We start from the raw sequence: 20,471 nt of genomic DNA on the forward strand, positions 1-20,471 counted from the left end.
TGCTTTGGGGGGCTTCTCTCCCACTTTGGGGGGGGGGGTTCCCATTCCATTAAAGTTGCAACGAGCCCCACTGAAATGGCTACTGAATTCAGTGGGTCCCTGACACCCTGCAGGTGTCAGCTCCTAGCCCCCCATTCTTAGGGGGGTGTTAAAGAATGGGGTGCTTCTCTCCCCCCAAAACACATCCCACCCTCTTGCTTCTTCTGCCCCCCAACCCCCCCCTCGGGGCTGGCTGGCTGGCTAGCTGGTTGCCGTGGGGCGGGGCTTGTGGGGCGGAGAGGGGCGGGGGTCGCGTGCTTTGGGACCACGTGGCGGCGACTGCCGGGGGTTGGGGGGGCGAGGAAGATGGCCAAGGCGCCGGGGGGAGCTGGGGGGCCGAGAGGAGGCGGAGGAGGAGGGGGCCCCCGATGCCCTCCTTTGGGGTGAGCTTGCAATAACTTGGGGGGCGCGCGGGGGTTGCACTTTTGCAAGCTGGGGGGGTCACGCATTGCATGCATGCAAAGGGGGCGAAGGTCCCGCTGCAAACAATGGGGTCAGTGTGGGTCACCGTGCATGCAGGTGGGGGGGTCTTGCAAAAGTGGGGGGCAGGGGGTGGGTCGAGGGGGAGCTTGGGGGCAGGGGGTGGGTCGGGGGAGCGTGATATGGGGCAGGTGGGAGTTATGGAGTTGTAAAGGACCCGGGGCAAGGGATATAGGGGTCAGATCTAGGGGGTGGGTCACTGCATGCAAGGGAGGCGTCTTGCAAAGGTGGGGGGCAGGAGGTGGGTCTGGAGGGAGCTTGGGGGGCAGGGGTGGGTCGAGGGAGCGTGCTATGGGGCAGGTGGGAGTTATGGAGTTGCAAGGGGTCCAGGGCGAGGGATATGGGGGTCAGATCTAGGGGGTGGGTCACTGTGCATGCAAGGGGAGGGGGTCTTGCAAAAGTGGGGGGCAGGGGTGGGTCGGGGGAGCGTGATATGGGGCAGGTGGGAGTTACTGGGAGGGAGGGGAGTTGCAAGAGGTCCAGGGCAAAGGATATGGGGGTCAGATCCAGGGGGCTTGTTTGGGATGTGGGGCTGCTGCTAAGGGGGTGGGGGGCTATAGGGGAAGGAGATGGGGGCTACAGGGTGGAAGCAAGGGGGGCAGGCGGGTTGGGGGGCTGCTATGGGGAGAGGGAACAGGTGGGTGGGGGAAGCTGGTGGGGGTGTTTTGTGGGGGTCTGGCAAGTGTTGGGGGGCGGGCGATGGGGGGAGCAAGCGGGCATGGGATCTGTGGGGCAGAGGATGGAAGGGGGAGGTTAGGGGGCTATGGGTAGGGGCTCCATTTAAGCCAAGGGGGCAGTTAGGGGGCGGCAGAGGGAGGGGGTCTAGGGAGATGTGGGGTGGGGGGTGTTTAATATCAAGGGGGTAGTTGTGGTTTCTATGGGGCTAGGGGAGAAGGTGGCCCATGGGGAGAGTTGTGGGGACGTGGGGAGGAGCCATAGGGGGCGGGAAGGTGATTGGGGCGGGGAAGTGTGGGGTGGACCAGCCCTATAGCGGGGCTGTGGGGATTCCAGAAAAGCCTTCTTGGCAAAACTGGGGCGGGGAGACTATTATTATTATTTATTGAATTTAAATGTGGGGAGAAGAAGGGGCTTGCTTTGGGGCGAGGGTTTCTTTTTTAGTACGAGTATCAGGGAGCCGGTGGTCGCATTCACACGTTCGGGATTCTCGCGTCGAGCGGAAGAATATTGCGAGGCGGAACTCGTGAGGGGGAAGAGCGAGATTTGCGTGTCGTGACGTTGTACACGTGTCCGGCTTTCTAATGGGGGGGAGAGACTTCTGAGGGGGAAAGCGAGACACGCGAGCGCGTCCCGACGTCGAATACGTGTCGTATGCGGGGATGGGGACTTGTCTTCGCGTGTCCCGACGTCGTATACACGCGTATCCCGCCTTTGTGTGAGGGAAAAGGCGAAACTCGTCTTGGGCCGTTGTTGGTCGCGTTCCGACGTTACACCCGTGTCGGACTTTGTGCCTTAATGGTAAGCGGCTTCGTTCACGCGCGTCGGGGCGTTTTGATGTGAGGCGGTTGTCGTGCTTTTTATTCCCGGTGTGTGCTGAGGGGGAAAGAGTGTTTGTGTGTTTCGTCGCGCGTTCACGTGTCTTCGGCTAGACACGTGTTTTCCCTTCCCTGAGGGGAAAACAACCTGGGACTATATTTTCCTGCCTGGAGCGGAGGGATACCGCCTTCGAAGAAAGCGCCTCGAGCGAATTGGCGGGAAAACAAGGCGGACGCTTTACAGGTATAAAAAAACCGTCCGCCAACGGCTTTTCGTGCGCGCGCCCGCGGCGGAGGGCGAGTTCACGCGAGAGGATGGAGCGCTTGAGAATCGCGCGCGGGATGATGAATGGAGCCGCCGAGGTGGGCGGGGCGAGACGAGCCAATGGGGGCGCACGCACCGCACGTCGTTGCGTACGTCGGGCGCGTACGTCGCCGCAGCGCCCCCTAGCGAGCAGGTGGAGCAGCGCACGGCGTGATTGACAGCTCGCGTTTTCCCGGGGAACGTTCCATTCCCGTTTGCAGCCGTCGGAGGCGCTTTTGCAAACGGCAGCAGCAGCAGCCAGGCTGGCCTTTGCAAGCCCGTGCGGACCTTGCAGTCGCCAGCAGCAGCTGCAGCAAGCAAGCAGAACCAAGCCGAGCCAAGCACCGCTGCAACCCTGGCAGGGCGAGACCACGGATCTGCCAGGCAGGCAGGAGCCAGAGGAGGAGGAGGTGGCTGGGCCGAGGCCGAATCCGACCCGCCGGGCCTCATGGAAGCGATGGATCGGAAGAGGTGGGAGTGCACAGCTCTCCCGCAGGGATGGAAAAGGGAAGAAGTGACCAGGAAATCGGGGCTCTCCGCTGGCAAGAGTGATGTCTATTATTATAGGTGAATGTGGGGGGGGCGGGAGGAAGGAGGGGGGGTTGGAAAGGGGGGTGTTTACGCTGCCTGCAGCCGGCCTTTCTTCCTGCCTGCCTTCCTCGCTGCTGTCAAGACAACAACCGTGAACATGGCCTTTCATTGCAACCCTTGCATGGCCGGGGGGGGGGGTCGGCTTACAGACGGTGGCGGGGGGTCCAGCGAGATCTGCTTCTTCCCGCTTGCTTATGCAAGAAGGGGGTGCTGTGAGGGGTGGCGGGGGCGACCCCCAGTTGCGCTGGCACGAATCGGGGCTGTTCTGCGGGAGGCATTGCAGGGGGATCGCAGCTTCCATGGGGGGGGGGAGAAAAAGAAAAAAGAGGGAGAGAGAAGGAAGGAGGAAAAGAGAAAATTTGTGATAGTCCTGTTGCAAATCGCCGCCACCCACTGCTAGTTTTGATTTTGCAAAAGATTTGGGGGGGAAGCAGGCGGGTTGGAGGGTGAGTTTCAGATTGAATGGGCACCCTATTGATTTTTTTTAATGCGGGGGGAGAGAATACATGGAATTATTTCCTGGGTGCGCTTTTGAGGGTTGCAACCCCGTTGCGCTGGTCTTGGAAGGGAGAGTGAGAATATTCTTGCAGCGGGCTTGCCACGAAAATATAATTTCTCTGTCTTTTTGCATTGAGGTTACGGGGTGTCTGCGTTGGCCGAGGGGTGTCTCTGGTGCATGCGCCCCCCCCCCGGGGAGGGGCAACATAAACGCGGAGCTTTTCCGCCTAGAAAATAGTGACTCAAGCTGCATGGGGACACTGTGACAGTTCGGGAGCCGTTCACATAGCAACGGATTGACAGATGAATGCAGGAAATAATAAGCCCTGCCCCCCCCCCCCCGGTGCTGCTTGCACCAAGGTTTATTATTGGGGGGGGGGTCAGGAACAGAACCAAGTTCTGTGTATTAGAAAGGAGGAATGCAACCCTTAGATAATAAAATAAAAAATTGGGAAGCTGTCGCTGCAGATTGTCTTCCGTCATTGGCTCCCTTGCCATGTGCTGGACTCCGCCCCCCCCCCTTGCATAGGTGAGGGTCTTTGGGGAGGGGGCTGATCTAGGCAGGTGGATCCCCCACTAATGGACCCCCCTGGACAGGCTGGGGAGGGGGCTGAACTGTTCATAGGGGTCCCATTTCCCCAGCCAACCTGGTGTGGGTTGTTTCGCCGGGAAGTGGGTGTCTCAAATTACTATTGCATCCAGGTTTTTTGCGGGGTGGGACTGCAGCTGTTGCAGGTTAGATATGCGGTTGTGTGCAGGCTATAGGTGCGCTGTGGGGCATTTTGGGGGGGGAGGTTCCTCTCTAATAAGAACCATTATAGCCAGCAGGCAGTAGAAGCAATTGCAGCCTCTTGTTATTTGGGGAGGGGTATGTGTGTGTGTCAGCCTGTTGCATTCAGAGGGGTCTGTTAAAGAGCATCTTTCTATGGCTGAAGTTTTTCAAGGATACCCCGCTGTGAATAACAATGATTTTTTAAAAATTTAATATAATGATTTTTATTAGTTTTCCATTACGGTTCAACAACGCCCTCGTTATAACAATGCCAGTTTACGATACAATTATTAATACCGGTCGTTCAAATACCTAATGATATAATTTGGATAAATTATATTTATCCACGCGCTAGATTTGATTGTTTTCTTCATTTCTGCGCTTCAAAATCTTAATAAGTTCCATTTTTGTTTTATTATTTTAGACCCCGCCAATCAGGCTGGGTTTGTGACGACCCTGGAGAGCACTCAAGGCTGTTGTTGTTGTTGTGTCTCTTGTTGTTGTTAATGCCCCACTCTGGGCAGCTTCCAACACGCATAAAAACATAATAAAACATCAAACGTTAATGATAACAATCTGATCCAATCCCAAAAAAGTCACAGTAAGTTTAAAACAAAGAAATATTCACTCATCCATTAGGCATATAATAGTAAACAGTTAAGGGACGCGGGTGGCGCTGTGGGTAAAACCTCAGCGCCTAGGACTTGCCGATCGCATGGTCGGCGGTTCGAATCCCCGCGACGGGGTGCGCTCCCGTCGCTTGGTCCCAGCGCCTGCCAACCTAGCAGTTCGAAAGCACCCCCGGGTGCAAGTAGATAAATAGGGACCGCTTACTAGCGGGAAGGTAAACGGTGTTTCTGTGTGCTGCGCTGGCTCGCCAGATGCAGCTTGTCACGCTGGCCACGTGACCCGGAAGTGTCTGCGGACAGCGCCGGCTCCCGGCCTCTAGAGTGAGATGAGCGCGCACCCCTAGGGTCTGTCAAGACTGGCCCGTACCGGCAGGGGTACCTTTACCTTTAGTAAACAGTGAAATTGAAGTTCATCAAATCGCATAGTTTCCTGTTGTTTCTGTGGGGTGGCGGGTTGCAATGTTTTGCCTGCACAGGAAACTTTGGGTGGGTGGCGGGGGCTGCCTTGGTGTGCCTTTGCCGGTTTGCAGCAAAGTTTGTTCCGATTAACCGCAGCGTTCGTGCAACAATCATGTCGTTTGTACCGCGGTCGGGAATGTTCTCCAACCCAAAGGTTGCAGTCTCCTTTGCGCAGCCTTCCCGGAGCCAGGGTTGCAGCGAACCAATGCGAATTTTGCCTTTTGCAGCGTGGCAAAGCACTTGCGAACCTCTCTATCCTCCAGCCCGGGCGTAATAAGCGTTTGAATTGTAGAATTGTGAGGGAACCCCAGGGGTCATCCATCCCAACCCGCTGCAAAGCAGGAATCTGAGCTGAAGCATCCGTGACCGATGGGCACCCAACCTCTGTGCTTGGAAACCTCCACAACCACAATAGAGGGACCGTTCCACTGTCTCTCACTGTCAGAAAGTTATTCCTGGTGTCGAGTCGGAATCTCTTGTAACTTGAAGCCATGGGTTTGAGGTTATTCGGATGTGATTTGGGAGCCCGGAGTATGCAACCTGATGGGATATGGGGCCACGGGCGAACTCTGCATGCCGTCGAGTCTTCTCTTATGTTTTTGGACGTAGAACAGGGGCTGTGGGAGCTCTTCGCAGCCTAGGGGCCGCCTTTCCTTCCTGGCAGCCTTCCGAGGGCCACATGCAGTGGTAGGCGGGGCCAGGGGCGGAAGTGGGCGGGGCAAAGGCTTGCAATTTTTGCCTTTGCCCAGTATAATTTTCATGCAAGATGCACACTCACCCACCCGGTTCGCCCTGCAAGAACATTTCCACCCGAGCATGGAAGACACTTCCAAGGGCCAGAACGGGAAGCCCGGGGGCCGCATCCAGCCGCTGTCATGGAGCCTTTCCCAGAATCCTCTGCAACGCAGAAGGGCTTTCCTTGCAGAAAGAAAGTTTGGAAATGGCCCCTCTGCATAATCCATTGTTTAATTCTCAGGGTTTTTTGTTGTTGTTTTTTGCAGTGGCGGCGGGTGTTCTTCAAAAAAGCAAGCCCCTCGTGTGGTTTTTTCTTTCTTTTCTAGGCTCTGAAAAACGTCTGGTGTCTGGAGCCAGAAAGGGGAGGTGCAACGAAGCTGGCTTTTATTGATAATAGGAGCCGGGATCCATTTGCAAAACCTTTTTTTTTTTCCCTTCCTCGCTAAAGAGGGGAACAAAGAGATTTCTGCTTGCCCGTGCAGAGTTGGGACATATGGAAAGTTGTCTGGGCACCTTGAATAGGGGCTGCATTCATCTTAATCTCCCGCCCCGTGCTCCCAAAAGTCTGAATTTGCAAGTTGAGCGCTTTAAATAAAAGAGCGAAAGAATTGCAAGGGGGGGGGGAGGTTTAACCCGCTTTTTATATTTTGTTCCTTGGCGGCTGGGGCAAGCCATTGAAAACCTCACAAAGCGAGCGTACTTCGAGGAGCGGGAGGGGAGCGTGCAGAATCGTTTCTCAGCTGCTTTCTCCTTTTTCTTTACAATGAAAAATAGTGGTTTCAGGCTCCGGGGGGCAGGGAGTCGCGCAGGCAAAAGTCGTTTTGCGCTTGCTGTTCACAAAAGGGAGACATATTCCCTTGCTTCCAAACCCCCCCCCCCCAAGCGTCCGAAACTTCAGAGTTGCACGGGTTTCGAGTTTCGGACGCTTTTTACGCACTTTTATTTTTTCGCACAAAATTCTGCGTTTGCTTGGCTTTTTGTGGGGTGTTGATGTGTGTGTGTGTGTGTCTAGGGGGTTGTGAATTGAGAGCTCTGGAAACAAGCGCTGAAAATTCAGCCCATTTGGAAGAGTTGAATCGGTCCTAGGAGGTCAGTAAGGCGATGCTTGTGTACATATTTGAACAGCAAACTTGTTCCTGCAGATTTATGGAGAGGGGAGAAGTCAGTGGCCATCAAGTAAAGATTCTTGGGTGTCTCTGCCATCTTGGAGTTACATGCCTGGAGAACCTTGTATCCTGACTTTTCTCACACACTTAAGACCCCACCCTGTAGAATTCTGTCCGTTCTGTTTCATCTGGACAATCAAAATGAATTTCGGGAGCGAAAATCCTTTTGCGCAGCCTGAGCAGGAACAGCGAATTGGGAATCGTTTTGATGCAAACGTTATATATCGGCCTGACCCGCTTCTTCTTAAAAGTGACGTGGGCCATTCATAACGCGAGTTCCACAGGAGGGGGGTCAAAGTGTTTCAAAACGGTCCAGAACCGAGGATCCCCAGGCATGCACCACCAGATGGCGGAGGCGTCAGGCGACAATTGGCGCCGGGGCATCTCTGCTTGGTCGCAGACGGCCAATAAAGGTAAAGGGACCCCTGACCTTAGGTCCAGTGGCGGACGACTCTGGGGTTGCAGTGCTCATCTCGCTTTACTGGCCGAGGGAGCCGGCGTACAGCTTCCGGGTCATGTGGCCAGCAGGACTAAGCCGCTTCTGGCGAACCAGAGCAGCGCAGGGAAACGCCGTTTACCTTCCCGCCGGAGCAGTGCCTATTTATCTACTTGCACTTTGACGTGCTTTCGAACTGCTAGGTTGGCAGGAGCTGGGACTGAGCAACGGGAGCTCACCCTGTTGCGGGGATTCGAACCGCCGACCTTCTGATTGGCAAGTCCTAGGCTCTGTGGTTTAACCCACAGCGCCACCCGTGTCCCACACAAGCGGCCAATAGCTGGGCGCAAAACGCGCCTGGCCCCTGGCTAATTTCGAACAATGACTCTCAGCAATCTCCCTCCGTCAGTTGCTTTAGCAGTAAAGCACTTGTCTTTCGAGCTTGTGGGCTTTGAGCACACCTGCCAGAGGGACATAGGGATTAGATGCAGCCCTCCAAGCCTTTTTTCCCTGGCCCTTGGGACTCCCACCCCCTCGCTGGGCCTGCTCCTCTGCTTTTGGCTGGCTGGAATGCGCACCTAACCGGCGATCATTCCTCTCGCTCGCCCAGATTAAAGGACGAGGGTTTGGCGTCCAGAAACCTCGTTTTGTGCCGCCGGGATGTCTCCCGTTGCAAAAGAATAAAAACGGTAAGAGCCTCACCCATTGCTGCGACAAATTTGCCTACGGCCCTGCCCCCTAGAGCCATGCGGCCCTCAAAAAGTTCCCTGCGATGGGAAGAGACGGAAGAAATTTTCTGCTTTTTCTTTGCTTTGCGGCTGTGATGTTTTCCTAGGGCAGCTCTGCCCCGAACGGATTTTGTTTCGCCGCACCCGGTTCGCCCTCGTGCTAATGCCCCCGGAAGCCATAATTTCTCTCCCTCCCCGTCCCTTCTCCCCCCCCCCCCAGCCCAAGCGGGAAGAAATTCCGGAGCAAGCCGCAGCTGGCCCGTTATCTCGGCAACTCCATGGACCTGAGCACCTTCGACTTCCGGACGGGAAAGATGCTGATGAGCAAAGTGAACAAGAACAGGCAGAGGATGCGCTATGACTGCTCCAGCCAGGCCAAGGTGAGTCCCGGGCTCTCTCCCCCTTCCCCGGAGCCCCTTAGCGCTTGACCCTCCCCATGCCAGTCTCCCCAGGCCTTTTGTGCGAAAGGCAGCCCTGCTACGCTGCAGGCAACAACAGAAACAAACTTGCAAGGATGCTTAAACTCTGCAGTCTCCATAAATCTTCGCTCCTCTCCTCTTGAGGAGGAGGAGATTTGGGGAGGGCGTGGGGCTGGAGTTTTGTTGCAGAAGCACAAATCTTCCCTTTCTTCCAAGAAACGCGCTTTGAAAAAGTTGTCCCTAAGGATACAGTGGAACCTCGGTTTTCCAACGTTCTGGAAGAACAGGGCCTTCTCTGCAGTGGCTCCCCGTCTGTGGAATGCTCTCCCCAGGGAAGTTCGGCTGGCACCTTCATTATACACCTTTAGGCACCAGGCAAAAACGTTCCTTTTTAACCAGGCCTTTGGTTGATCTTATTGACATCTTATTGGAATGTGGTTCTTTGGGTTTTTTTTTTTTTTAATTGGGTGATTATTTTTGGTTTGATTTTATATGTTGTGGTCTTGTTTGTGAACCGCCCTGAGACCTCCGGGTATAGGGTGGTATATAAATTGAATGAATGAATAATGTCCGAAAATCAAAGGGCAGTCGACAAAATCCATTGAAAAAATAGAGACGCACACCTCGGAAGCCGTTCGTCTTCCAAGGCGTATTTGAAAACGGAAGCACTCACTTCCGGGTTGTCAGTGTTCGGGTTCTGAATTGTTCGTCAACAGAGATGTTTGAGATCCAAGGTTCCTCTCTAAAACAGCTATAAGTTTAGTTTGGAGATGGTATTGAACAGCAGTCAGATCAAATCAAAGAAACAAGGAATATTTGTGTGATAATTTGGATGCCAGGAAACAGGGACTTACGTTCACATGTGGTGGGTGTGTAAATATGTACAGTGGTACCTCGGGATACATACGCTTCAGGTTACAGATGCTTCAGGTTACAGACTCCGCTAACCCAGAAATAGTACTTTGGGTTAAGAACTTTGCTTCAGGATGAGAACAGAAATCGTTCTCCGGCGGCGTGGCATCAGCGGTAGGCCCCATTAGCTAAAGTGGTGCTTCAGGTTAAGAACAGTTTCAGGTTAAGAACGGACCTCCAGAATGGATTAAGTACTTAACCCCAGGTACCACTGTACAATTATTATTTTTTGGCAAAGGTTGATTAAGGAGATTACAGAAAAACCACTGGGTGAAAAGTCCAGAGGTGGCATTATTGTTATCGATTTACGATGGGGTGGTGGAGGGTTCGCAGGCTAGGAAGGGCTTGCTCGCGAGTTTATCGACAGCTGCACGAGTTCAGGAAGTGGGAGAAGGGGCAAGGTGAAGCATCAAGGTGCGCTGTTTTCGATCTGTTGGCGTCACCTGCCTCTCCCTCGTTCTGTTTCCAGGGCAAACCCGACCTGAACACGGCGCTCCCCGTCCGGCAGACGGCGTCGATTTTCAAGCAACCCGTCACCAAAATTACAAACCACCCAAACAATAAAGTCAAGACGGACCCCCAAAAGGCAGTCGACCAACCCCGCCAGGTAAACGGGTCCTGGTGGGCACACACCTGTGTGATATGTATTCAGTGAGTCTGTGTTTGCCTGAGCTGGAGTCTGGATTAAGGATTCTGAGCTCATGATGTCCAGTCCCAGGACATTTTCAGGATTTCCTGTGTGTCCATGGCATTTCTTCCTGTCCTCCTTCCAATGAAGTTTTTGAATACCTGTATTTTGGGAATAGGGGATGCAGGTGGCGCTGTGGGTTAAACCACAGAGCCTAGGACTTGCCCATCAGAAGGCTGGCGGTTCGAATCCCTGCAACGGGGTGAGCTCCTGTTCCTCAGTCCCTGCTCCTGCCAACCTAGCAGTTCGAAAGCACGTCCAAGTGCAAGTAGATAAATAGGTACCGCTCTGGCGGGAAGGTAAACGGCATTTCTGTGCGCTGCTCTGGTTCACCAGAAGCGGCTTAGTCCTGCTGGCCACATGACCCGGAAGCTCCCTCGGCCAATAAAGCGAGATGAGCGCCGCAACCCCAGAGTCGGTCACGACTGGACCTAATGGTCAGGGGTCCCTTTACCTTTACCTATTTTGGGAGTAAGTTGTCCTCAATCGATCAGTATGAAAATATGCTTTAACCGACACCCTGTCCTCATATTATGCTTCCTCTGTGCCATGAGTCGCTTCAGAAACATCGGCCTAGAACAGCAACGTGCAAATTACTAGTATTTCCCCTTCCAATCCTTTCAGAAGTACCGTATGTTTTGCTCTGTAAGACTCACTTTTTCTCTCCTAAAAAGTAAGGGGAAATGTGTGTGCGTCTTATGGGGCGAATGCAGGCTGCGCAGCTATCCCAGAAGCCAGAACAGCAAGAGGGATTGCTGCTTTCACTGCGCAGCGATCCCTCTTGTTGTTCTGGCTTCTGAGATTCAGAATATTTTTTTTCTTGTTTTCCTCCTCCAAAAGCTAGGTGCGTCTTGTGGTCTGGTGCGTCTTATAGAGCGAAAAATACGGTACTTTAGTGGCAGGGATAACACCCCTTTACGGATGCAGAATAGCATCTAGTAATTCTTGCCGCTGACGGCTGTCTGTCTAAAGGTAAACGTTGACTACAGATGTTACGGAATCAGAAAAAGGTCAGCAGTGTGTTTTATTTCACACGATTTGCATTCCTCTTGGTTGCGATGAAACCTCAAAGCTGTTGATGAAAAAGATCATTAGTGGTTATCTTCTGGGGGGTTTTGTGGGGAGGGGGAAGCTATTGTTGTTCCAAACCGTTAAATATTTTCCCCTTGCTTTACCCATAAAATCCAACTGGCATGCAAGTGTTGTTGTTGAGTCGTTTAGTCGTGTCTGCCTCTTCGTGACCCCCTGGACCAGAGCACGCCAGGCACTCCTGTCTTCCACTGCCTCCCGCAGTTTGGTCAGATTCATGTTTGTAGCTTCAAGAACACTGTCCCACCATCTCGTCCTCTGTCGTCCCCTTCTCCTTGTGCCCTCCATCTTTCCCAACATCAGGGTCTTTTCCAGGGAGTCTTCTCTTCTCATGAGGTGGCCAAAGTCTTGGAGCCTCAGTTTCAGGATCTGTCCTTCCAGTGAGCACTCAGGGCTGATTTCCTTCCGAATGGATAGGTTTGATCTTCTTGCAGTCCATGGGACTCTCAAGAGTCTCCTCCAGCACCAGAATTCAAAAGCATCCATTCTTCGGCGATCAGCCTTCTTGATGGTCCAGCTCTCACTTCCATACATCACTACTGGGAAAACCATGGCTTTAACTATACGGACCTTTGTTGGTATGCAAGTTGGCATGCAAGTAGGAGTTAATAATTTTAAATAAATGACACTTGGAAAGGATTCTTTCTGCCTGAGAGCCAGCATTGGACTGTGTGCATATATAGACTTAAAAGCACATGGCTTCTCTCCACCTGCACCCAAAAAAAGGAAAGAACCGTGGGAAATAAAGTTTCCCACTTTTACAGCTACAGTTCCCAGCGCCCTTAACAAACAACCCTTTCCCAAGGATTCGCGCCATGTGCTTTTAAATACGCGGGCAGCTGGTGTTTTTGTGGCGCTCACGATGTTCAGAGAAATGTGCTTAATGGGTCGTTCTTTCTCTCTTTTTTCTCTCCTATTCCCAGCTCTTCTGGGAGAAGAAGCTCAGTGGCCTGAACGCCTTTGATATCGCAGAGGAGCTGGTGAAAACCATGGACCTCCCAAAAGGTTTGCAAGGTACTGTGCCCCTTTTTGATCGCTGCAAATAAACGATACGTCACCTCGTCCCGCATCCTGCCTCTGGGGTCAACTAGATACCATCAGAGGGAATATAATAATAAAAATTTATTATTTATGCCCTGCCCATCTGGCTGGGTTTCCCCAGCCACTCTGAGTGGCTCCCAACCAAATACAGTATTAAAAACACAATACAGCATTAAGCATTAAAAACTTCCCTAAACAGGGCTGCCTTCAGATGTCTTCTAAAAGTCAGATAGTTGTTTATTTCCTTGACGTCTGATGGGCATTCCACAGGGCGGGAGCCACCACTGAGAAGGCCCTCTGCCTGGTTCCCTGTAACCTCACTCCTCGCATTATTATTTGCACCCCTCCCACTCTGGGCAGCTTCCAATATATACGAAAACATAATAAAGCATTCCAAAAACAGCAGTTGCAGAACCTTATTGGGCCACCGTAAACTCGCCCCCGGGGTGCCCCTTACCTTAATATATAAAAAAGCATTATTCAGAACGACAGTTTGTGGAACCCACTATGAAATACAGTGGTACCTCGTGTTAAGTACTTAATTCGTTCCGGAGTTCCGTTCTTAACCTGAAACTGTTCTTAACCTGAAGCACCACTTTAGCTCATGGGACCTCCTGCTGCTGCCAGAGCATGATTTCTGTTCTCATCCTGAAGCAAAGTTCTTAACTCAAGGTAATATTTCTGCATTAGCGGAGTCTGTAACCTGAAGTGTCTGTAACCTGAAGCGTATGTAACCCAAGGTACCACTGTGCAACAGTGCGGCAAAATTTAAAACGGTAACCCATTTATTTAAGATCCAGTTACAACAATGGACAGTGGTACCTCGGGTTACAGACGCTTCAGGTTACAGACTCCGCTAACCCAGAAATAGTACCTCGGGTTAAGAACTTTGCTTCAGGATGAGAATAGAAATCGTGCTCCGGCAGCGTGGCATCAGCGGAGGGCCCCATTAGCTAAAGTGGTGCTTCAGGTTAAGAACAGTTTCAGGTTAAGAACGGACCTCCGGAACGAATTAAGTACTTAACCAGAGGTTCCACTGTAGTTTAATTAAGTCAACAAACACCGACAGACTCGATCTGGTGTTAGCAGATCTTTTCAAAGCCTGCTGGTCATTTACACCTCCTGTGCCCCCCTTGCCTGCTTTGGGGTCGACCGCCCTATATGTAGACACCTAAAACAGCGTTCGTCAACCTGGTGCCCTCCAGCTGTGGTCCAAAATATCTGGTCCTAGGTTTATAAGGCCTGGACCAGGAATCAGCAGGCTTTTTCAGCAGGGGGCCGGTCCACTGTCCCTCAGACCTTGTGGGGGGCCGGACTATATTTTTTGGGGCGGGGGAATGAACGTCAGCAGCCGTGCAGTGACCGCGTGCCCCGTTTCTCCTCTGGCACCCCTCCTCCCGCAGGCGTGGGGCCTGGCTGCACCGACGAGACCCTCCTCTCCGCCATCGCCAGCGCCCTCCACACCAGCACGATGCCCATCACTGGGCAGCTCTCGGCCGCCGTGGAGAAGAACCCCGGGGTCTGGCTCAACACCTCCCAGCCCCTCTGCAAAGCCTTCATGGTGACCGACGAGGACATCAGGTCAGTGATGCTCCCCGGAGCAGGGAGAAGTTCTCTCTCTCTCTTCCTGTCTCTCCCTCTTTCTTTCTTTCTTTCTTTCCTTCCTTCCTTCTTTCTCTCTCCCCCTCTTTATCTCTGTCTCTTTCTTTCTTTATCTTTCTTTCTTTCTGTCTGTCTGTCTGTCTCTTTATCTCTCCCTCTCTCTCCCCCCCTTTCTGTTTCTCTTTCTTTCTTACTTTCTTTCTTCTATCTCTCCCTCTTTCTCTTTCTTTCTTTCTTTCTTTCTTTCTTTCTTTCACTCTCCCTCTTTCTCCCCCTCTTTCTCCCTGTCTCTTTTTCTTTCTTTCTTTCTTTCTTTCTTTCTTTCTTTCTTTCTTTCTTTCTTTTCTTTTCTTTTCTTTTCTTTTCTTTTCTTTCTTTCTCCCCCTCTTTATCTCTCTGTCTCTTTCTGTCTTTATCTTTCTCTCTCTTTCTTTCTTTATCTCTTTCTTTCTCCCTCTTTCTTTATCTTTCCCTCTCTCCCCCTTTCTTTCTTTCTTTCTTTCTTTCTCTCTGTCTTTCTCTTTCTTTATCTCTCTCATCCTCTCTCTCTTTCACTATTACTACTACTACTACTATTACAGTGGTCCCTTGGGTTACAGATGCTTCAGGTTACAGACTCCCCTAACCCAGAAATAGTACCTCAGGTCAAGAACTATGCTTTAGGATGAGAACAGAAATCACGCGGCGGCAGCGGGAGGCCCCATTAGTGAAACTGGTCCTTCAGGTTAAGAACAGTTTCAGGTTAAGAACGGACCTCCGGAACGAATTAAGTTCTTAACCCGAGGTACCACTGTATTATTATTATTATTATTATTATTATTATTATTATTATTATTATTCAATCTCTACAATATCCTTGTTTAGCTGAGCTGGCCTTAACTGTGCCCAGTATTCCAAACACCAACATTTTCTTCCTCTCATGGCCATTATTTCTGTTCTTCTGTTCTGGCCTCAACCAGAGCCCAGGGCTTTTTCGGTCGTGGCCCCGATCTGGCGGAACGCTCTGTCCCAAGAGACTAGGGCCCTGAGGGACTTGACACCTTTCCGCAGGGCCTGCAAGACAGAGCTGTTCCACCAGGCCTTTGGCCAGGGCGCAGCCTGACTCCCTCCTTTGGCAATCTTCACAGAACTCTAGCCCAATGGTTGCCATCAGTTTGATTTGAATTAATTTTATAATGAAATGATTTTAGAATGTACTATTTTATTGTTGTTAGCCGCCCTGAGCCCGGCTTCGGCTGGGGAGGGCGGGATATAAATAAAATTTATTATTATTATTATTATTGCACCTTGAGGGTTCCACCCTCTTGACCGCAAAGGGGTCTCCGCGGTGGTCTCCCAGGCGTGCGGCGGAAACTGCAGAGCAGCTGCCAAGACAGGCGGTTGTTTGGGGAGGGGGCTATGCCGCCATCCCCCAGCCTCATCCAGCTTCCCTTCCCCGGACAGGAAACAGGAAGAACTCGTACAACAAGTGCGAAAGAGGCTGGAAGAAGCTCTGATGGCAGACATGCTGGCTCACGTAGAGGAGATTGCGCGGGACGGCGAGGTGCCCGAGGAGAAGGCCCTGGGGGACGAAGACGGGGAGGAGGAGGAGGAGGAGGAAGAGGACGTGGATCGCGGGCCAGAGGTGGAGAGCGTATAGTCCAGGTAACAACACCCTCGGTTGCCCCAAGGGAAACTCTGTCGCTCCGTGGCAAAACATGCAAGCAGGAATGGCTATTTCCATGTCTGAATCCCTAGAGGACTGCTGCCAGTCAGTGCAAGCCAGAGGTTTGCAACATTTTTGGGTCCACGGCTCCCTTGACCAATTGCGTTCTTCCTGTGGCATCCCTGGGGGGCTCAGGAGCCCAGTTAGGGCCCCCTCCCTTTGCCTGCAGAGCTGGCAGCCCCACGCCCTTTTTCTGAACCCCCTCCCTTGTGGAGCGTTCCCTCGGCCTCCTCTCCCCTTTCCACCTTGTTGCTTTCTCATCTCGGTCGGTGGAAAGATTGGACTGTCGGCTGCCCCGGATATAGAGTCCCGTCAATGATCAGCCACCGAGGAGGCAGCCGATTCAGTTCGCATTCAACGGCAAGCTTATCTCGCTAAACCACAGAGCCTAGGACTTGCCGATCAGAAGGTCGGCGGTTCGAATCCCTGCAATGACGGGGTGAGCTCCCGTTGCTCGGTCCCTGCTCCTGCCAACCTAGCAGATCGAAAGCACGTCAAAGTGCAAGTAGATAAATAGGTACCGCTCCAGCGGGAAGGTAAACGGCGTTTCCGTGCGCTGCTCTGATTCGCCAGAAGCGGCTTAGTCATGCTGGCCACGTGACCTGGAAGCTGTACGCCGGCTCCCTCGGCCAGTAAAGCGAGATGAGCGCCGCAACCCCAGAGTCGGCCACGACTGGACCTAATGGTCAGGGTTACCTTTACCTTTACCTAGTCCTCTCTAATGGATCAAGTCTCTCTCTTCCTTCAGGGAGTCCCCCTTGAGAATCCTAGCCTTTCCTCGCCCCGCGAAGAGGCGAGCTTCCGCCGGACAGCGTCGCATGTCGTCTCCGCAGCCGTCTGGAGATGCCTTCAGCCTCCGGCCGTCTTCAGCCTTTATTTGCCGGATACTTGAGAATCCAGTGGCTCAGTAGATCCTGGGTAGCTTGAAGATGGACTTTACTAAAACCCGTACTCTTTCTCTCTCTCCTCTCTCTCAACCCCCTGTACCCCAATTGTAATTTCCTCAAGTGTTAACAGGGAAGGAACGCAGAGAAACTGCAAACGTTAACTGCTCCGTCTTTCATTTCCAGGGCGCAAGGATGCAATTTGAGCCTCTTCCCTGGTTGTTGGTTTTCTATTATTAGGTAGCACACACGTACCCAAACTTAACGTCCTCTTTCGGCTTAAGGTAGAGGCGCCATTTTTAAATGGGGACCACCTGTCCCGTACTTGGTTTGGTTGCTCCAGTTGTAGATAATCCTTCCTTCTGTGAAATCTCGCTATGGGATTTGTGTGTGCGTTTGTGTGTTTTCATCTTAACTTTTCCAGACTGTCCAGTCTTCCCAGAGGTGTAACAGGGGGGTTCCTTCCCATATGAGGGGAACGGTGACCGTCTCGGGCACCCCAAAAGCTGCCAGCCGTTTGTGTGGAACTCTCGAAAGTGCAAACATTTGGGGTTACGCACACAAAGTCCATTTATCCAGTGGCAATATCGTGGGGGTGGGTGAGACCCTTTCGGAGAAAACTTTCGTAAGCTTAAGGGTGCTGTATCATTTGTGTGTTTTTCACAACCTGTGCATAGTGAGGAGGAGGGCATATACTGACCTCCCCAAATCCGTTTTACTAGATTCAAATCATTTGCTTTTGGGCAGCAGATGTGGCCTTTTGCTCGTCTCACACAATTGAAAGCGATAGATCGAAAGCGGCGCGTGTCCTCAGAAGAGGCGAGCTGAACTGATCTGGTTTTGCAACGATTGCAGAGTCTGGCTTATTAGACGTGTTCAGCATCGGAGTACACCCCACAACACAAAGCTGTCCCCAAATCAGACTTGCTTGGAATTAGTGCAACCCTTGCCTGAGGAGCCAGCATGTCGCCGTGCAAAAATCTGCGGGTTTTAATTGCACCGCTGCCATGCAAAAATCTGTTGGTTTAAATTGCACCATTGCCATTCAGAAACCCGTGGCTTTTACTTGTACCCAGGCTTGTTCTGAACCTATTTAAACCATTTCTTTCCGGAGCCACACACAATGACGGAAACCTGTGACGAAAAATCCTGGCTTGTTTTCGCCGCCTGGGACCCATGCAGTTTTCGGTTTTGGGTCAGCGCAGCAGCACCTGCCCCCCCGAATCCCCTCTCCAGTGCCATCCCACCTGCCAGCTCCCCATTGGTGCTTCTAAACCAACATATGGGATTGTTTCTTTGGGGTGGGGGGAAAATGGGGCTCGGCTGCTTCTTCTGATACGCCGCTTTTCCCCATTAGAGAGGGAAACCCCTACACCTGCTTCACTGGCCATCCCTGCTACTGAATTTTGTCCATTTCGGATTTGTGTGTGTGTGTGTTAATCCCAGAAGCACGGATTTTGACTCCGTTCCGAAGCAGTTTTTGAGACTCCCTTTTGGGTAGGGAATGTTAGGAGAGGCGAATTCTTGCAATGGAGGGATTTGCCAGTTTTGTACACACACAGAGATGCCTGTCTTTCCTCCGTCTCCTTTTTTCCTCCACCTGCGGTTCCACCTTTTCAGATCACTCCACGCAAACCCTTTTCCTCTTAAGCTTTCGCGGGCAGTAAGCAAGCTTCTCTCTTTCCCTGCGATGTTGCCGTGGTAGAAACCTCATGCCTGCCGCACAGACAACTTATTTTTGCGGCGCCTCATCACAACCCGGTGGTCCCCGTCCGAAGCGAGTTTCTTTTATTCCTCGAAGCGACTTTTGTATCGGCTGCTTTTTGCAGGGTGGGGTATAGCGCGGTTTTGCAGCTTTTAGATATTTCGCAGCGATCTGGGAGCCCCTTCTCCCCGCCTCGCCTCCTTAGCACTAACCGATGATGTCCTTTCAGCTGTGATCATATTTGTAATATTTGTTTGGGGGGGGACTATTAGTTTTGTAATTAAAAAGGAAAAAAGAAAACGATGTTTTGCGTACGTTCTTCCAGTGTGTTTCAACGCTTGGGGAGAAAACGTCGAGCGTGAATGCAAGTTGTCGTGCAACCCCGAGGCTGTGGAGTTGGAAAAGGATCGGGAGGTGCAGGAACATTGCTGAGAAAAGGACCAAGCATTTTGCCTTTTTAAAAATTCACCCCTTAACCTCCTCTTCTCCAGGCTAAACATGCCCAGCTCCCTTAGCCGTTCCTCATAAGGCATCATTTCCAGGCCTTTGACCATTTTGGTTGCCCTCCTCTGGACACGTTCCAGTTTGTCAGTGTCCTTCTTGAACTGTGGTGCCCAGAACTGGACACAGTACTCCAGGTGAGGTCTGATCAGAGCAGAATACAGTGGCACTATTACTTCCCTTGATCTAGATGCTATACTCCTATTGATGCAGCCCAGAATTGCATTGGCTTTTTTAGCTGCCGCGTCACACTGTTGGCTCATGTCAAGTTTGTGGTCAACCAAGACTCCTAGATCCTTTTCACATGTACTGCTCTCAAGCCAGGTGTCACCCATCTTGTATTTGTGCCTCTCATTTTTTTTGCCCAAGTGCAATACTTTACATTTCTCCCTGTTAAAATTCATCTTGTTTGTTTTGGCCCAGTTCTCTAATCTGTCAAGGTCGTTTTGAAGTGTGATCCTGTCCTCTGGGGTGTTAGCCACCCCTCCCAGTTTGGTGTCATCTGCAAATTTGATCAGGATGCCCTTGAGTCCATCATCCAAGTCGTTGATAAAGATGTTGAATAAGACCGGGCCCAAGACCCTGTGGCACCCCACTAGTCACTCAGGAAATCTCTGAGCCCGCTGGGCTTTTACTCAATGAGGTGGTCAGACAGTTCAGTACTTTTCCCCATTTGGAAATAATAATAATAATAATAGCGTTGAAGGAGGAAGTTGGGAAGAGCGCCACACTTTACCACTTCCTGTTTCAGATCTATGTGCTTTTTTCAAGGATCAGGTTAATTCTACCAGATCTGCATTTCGCCCAGATCGCTTACAAAGTTCACTCTTTGCTTTTCCTTCGGTGGGTGGGTCTGATCCAGTGAAGTAGCAGGGAAACTCCCAAAAGTTTGGCACCCTCCACGAGGGGTTTATCAATTTCATTTCACTTTTAATTTGTATTCCGCCTTCAGGCGGTTTGCAGGCTGCAAAGAAAATAGACGGCAAAGATCGTGCACGTTGTAGTAATTATTATTATTATTATTTATACCCCGCCCATCTGGCTGGGTTTCCCCAGCCACTCTGGGTGGTTTCCAGCAAAATACTAAAATACAATAATTCGTCAAATATTAAAAGCTTCCCTAAATAGGGCTGCCTTCAGATGTCTTCTGAAAGTCAGGTAGTTGTTTATCTCCTTGGCATCTGATGGCAGAGGGTGCCACCACCGAGAAGGCCCCTGGTTCCCTGCAACCTCATTTCTCGCAGGGAGGGAACCGCCAAGAGGCCCTCGGAGCTGGACCTCAGTGTCCAGGCAGAACAATGTGATCCAATACCAAAAGTCGTCACAGTAACTTTAAAATAAAGAACTATCAAATAAAGCAGCATTTGGCAATCCGTTAGAATATAGTAGTGAGCGGCAAAATTAAATATCCACGAATACTAATTAGAACAGCTTGCACTTGTCAGTTACAATAAGGAATTCCTAAACTGTGATCAGTTAAAATAAGGGCAAGGCACAGGGCACAGAACACACAAAGTAGGAGGTAGATAGCTTGGTCCCAGGCACAGGTCCAGTCTTGGCATCTAAATAGGGGCGGGACTGTCCTTTTGCCCAGA

At 51.6% G+C, this 20,471-nt stretch overlaps 1 protein-coding gene across 3 annotated transcripts; it reads left to right on the forward strand.

Annotated features, from left to right (window-relative positions):
• The first annotated feature begins 305 nt into the window (after positions 1–305).
• On the forward strand, positions 306–17,024 carry MBD3 (methyl-CpG binding domain protein 3). 3 transcript variants are annotated; one of them, XM_053372960.1, is made up of 7 exons: positions 306–422; positions 8,551–8,710; positions 10,131–10,268; positions 12,362–12,452; positions 13,883–14,060; positions 15,525–15,725; positions 16,535–17,024. In XM_053372960.1, the coding sequence occupies exons 1-6, from the start codon at positions 346–348 to the stop codon at positions 15,718–15,720; spliced, it is 840 nt and encodes a 279-aa protein (XP_053228935.1). In that variant the 5' UTR covers positions 306–345; the 3' UTR covers positions 15,721–15,725; positions 16,535–17,024. The 3 variants fall into 3 exon arrangements, with proteins under 3 accessions (XP_053228935.1, XP_053228934.1, XP_053228936.1); XM_053372959.1 differs by lacking the exon at positions 306–422 and adding an exon at positions 2,601–2,883; XM_053372961.1 differs by lacking the exon at positions 306–422 and adding an exon at positions 2,604–2,787.
• The last annotated feature ends 3,447 nt before the right edge of the window (positions 17,025–20,471 follow it).

Source organism: Podarcis raffonei, chromosome 18, assembly GCF_027172205.1.
Source record: "Podarcis raffonei isolate rPodRaf1 chromosome 18, rPodRaf1.pri, whole genome shotgun sequence".
Lineage (NCBI taxonomy): Eukaryota > Metazoa > Chordata > Lepidosauria > Squamata > Lacertidae > Podarcis > Podarcis raffonei.

What these genes read in the sequence shown, in the direction of transcription:
- MBD3 (XM_053372959.1), top strand. Translation starts at nt 2,765, where the DNA reads ATGGAAGCGATGGATCGGAAGAGGTGGGAGTGCACAGCTCTCCCGCAG. An exon ending in ACTGCTCCAGCCAGGCCAAG is followed by an intron (nt 8,711 to 10,130) that starts GTGAGTCCCGGG and finishes TTCTGTTTCCAG; the next exon opens with GGCAAACCCGACCTGAACAC. An exon ending in GTGACCGACGAGGACATCAG is followed by an intron (nt 14,061 to 15,524) that starts GTCAGTGATGCT and finishes TTCCCCGGACAG; the next exon opens with GAAACAGGAAGAACTCGTAC.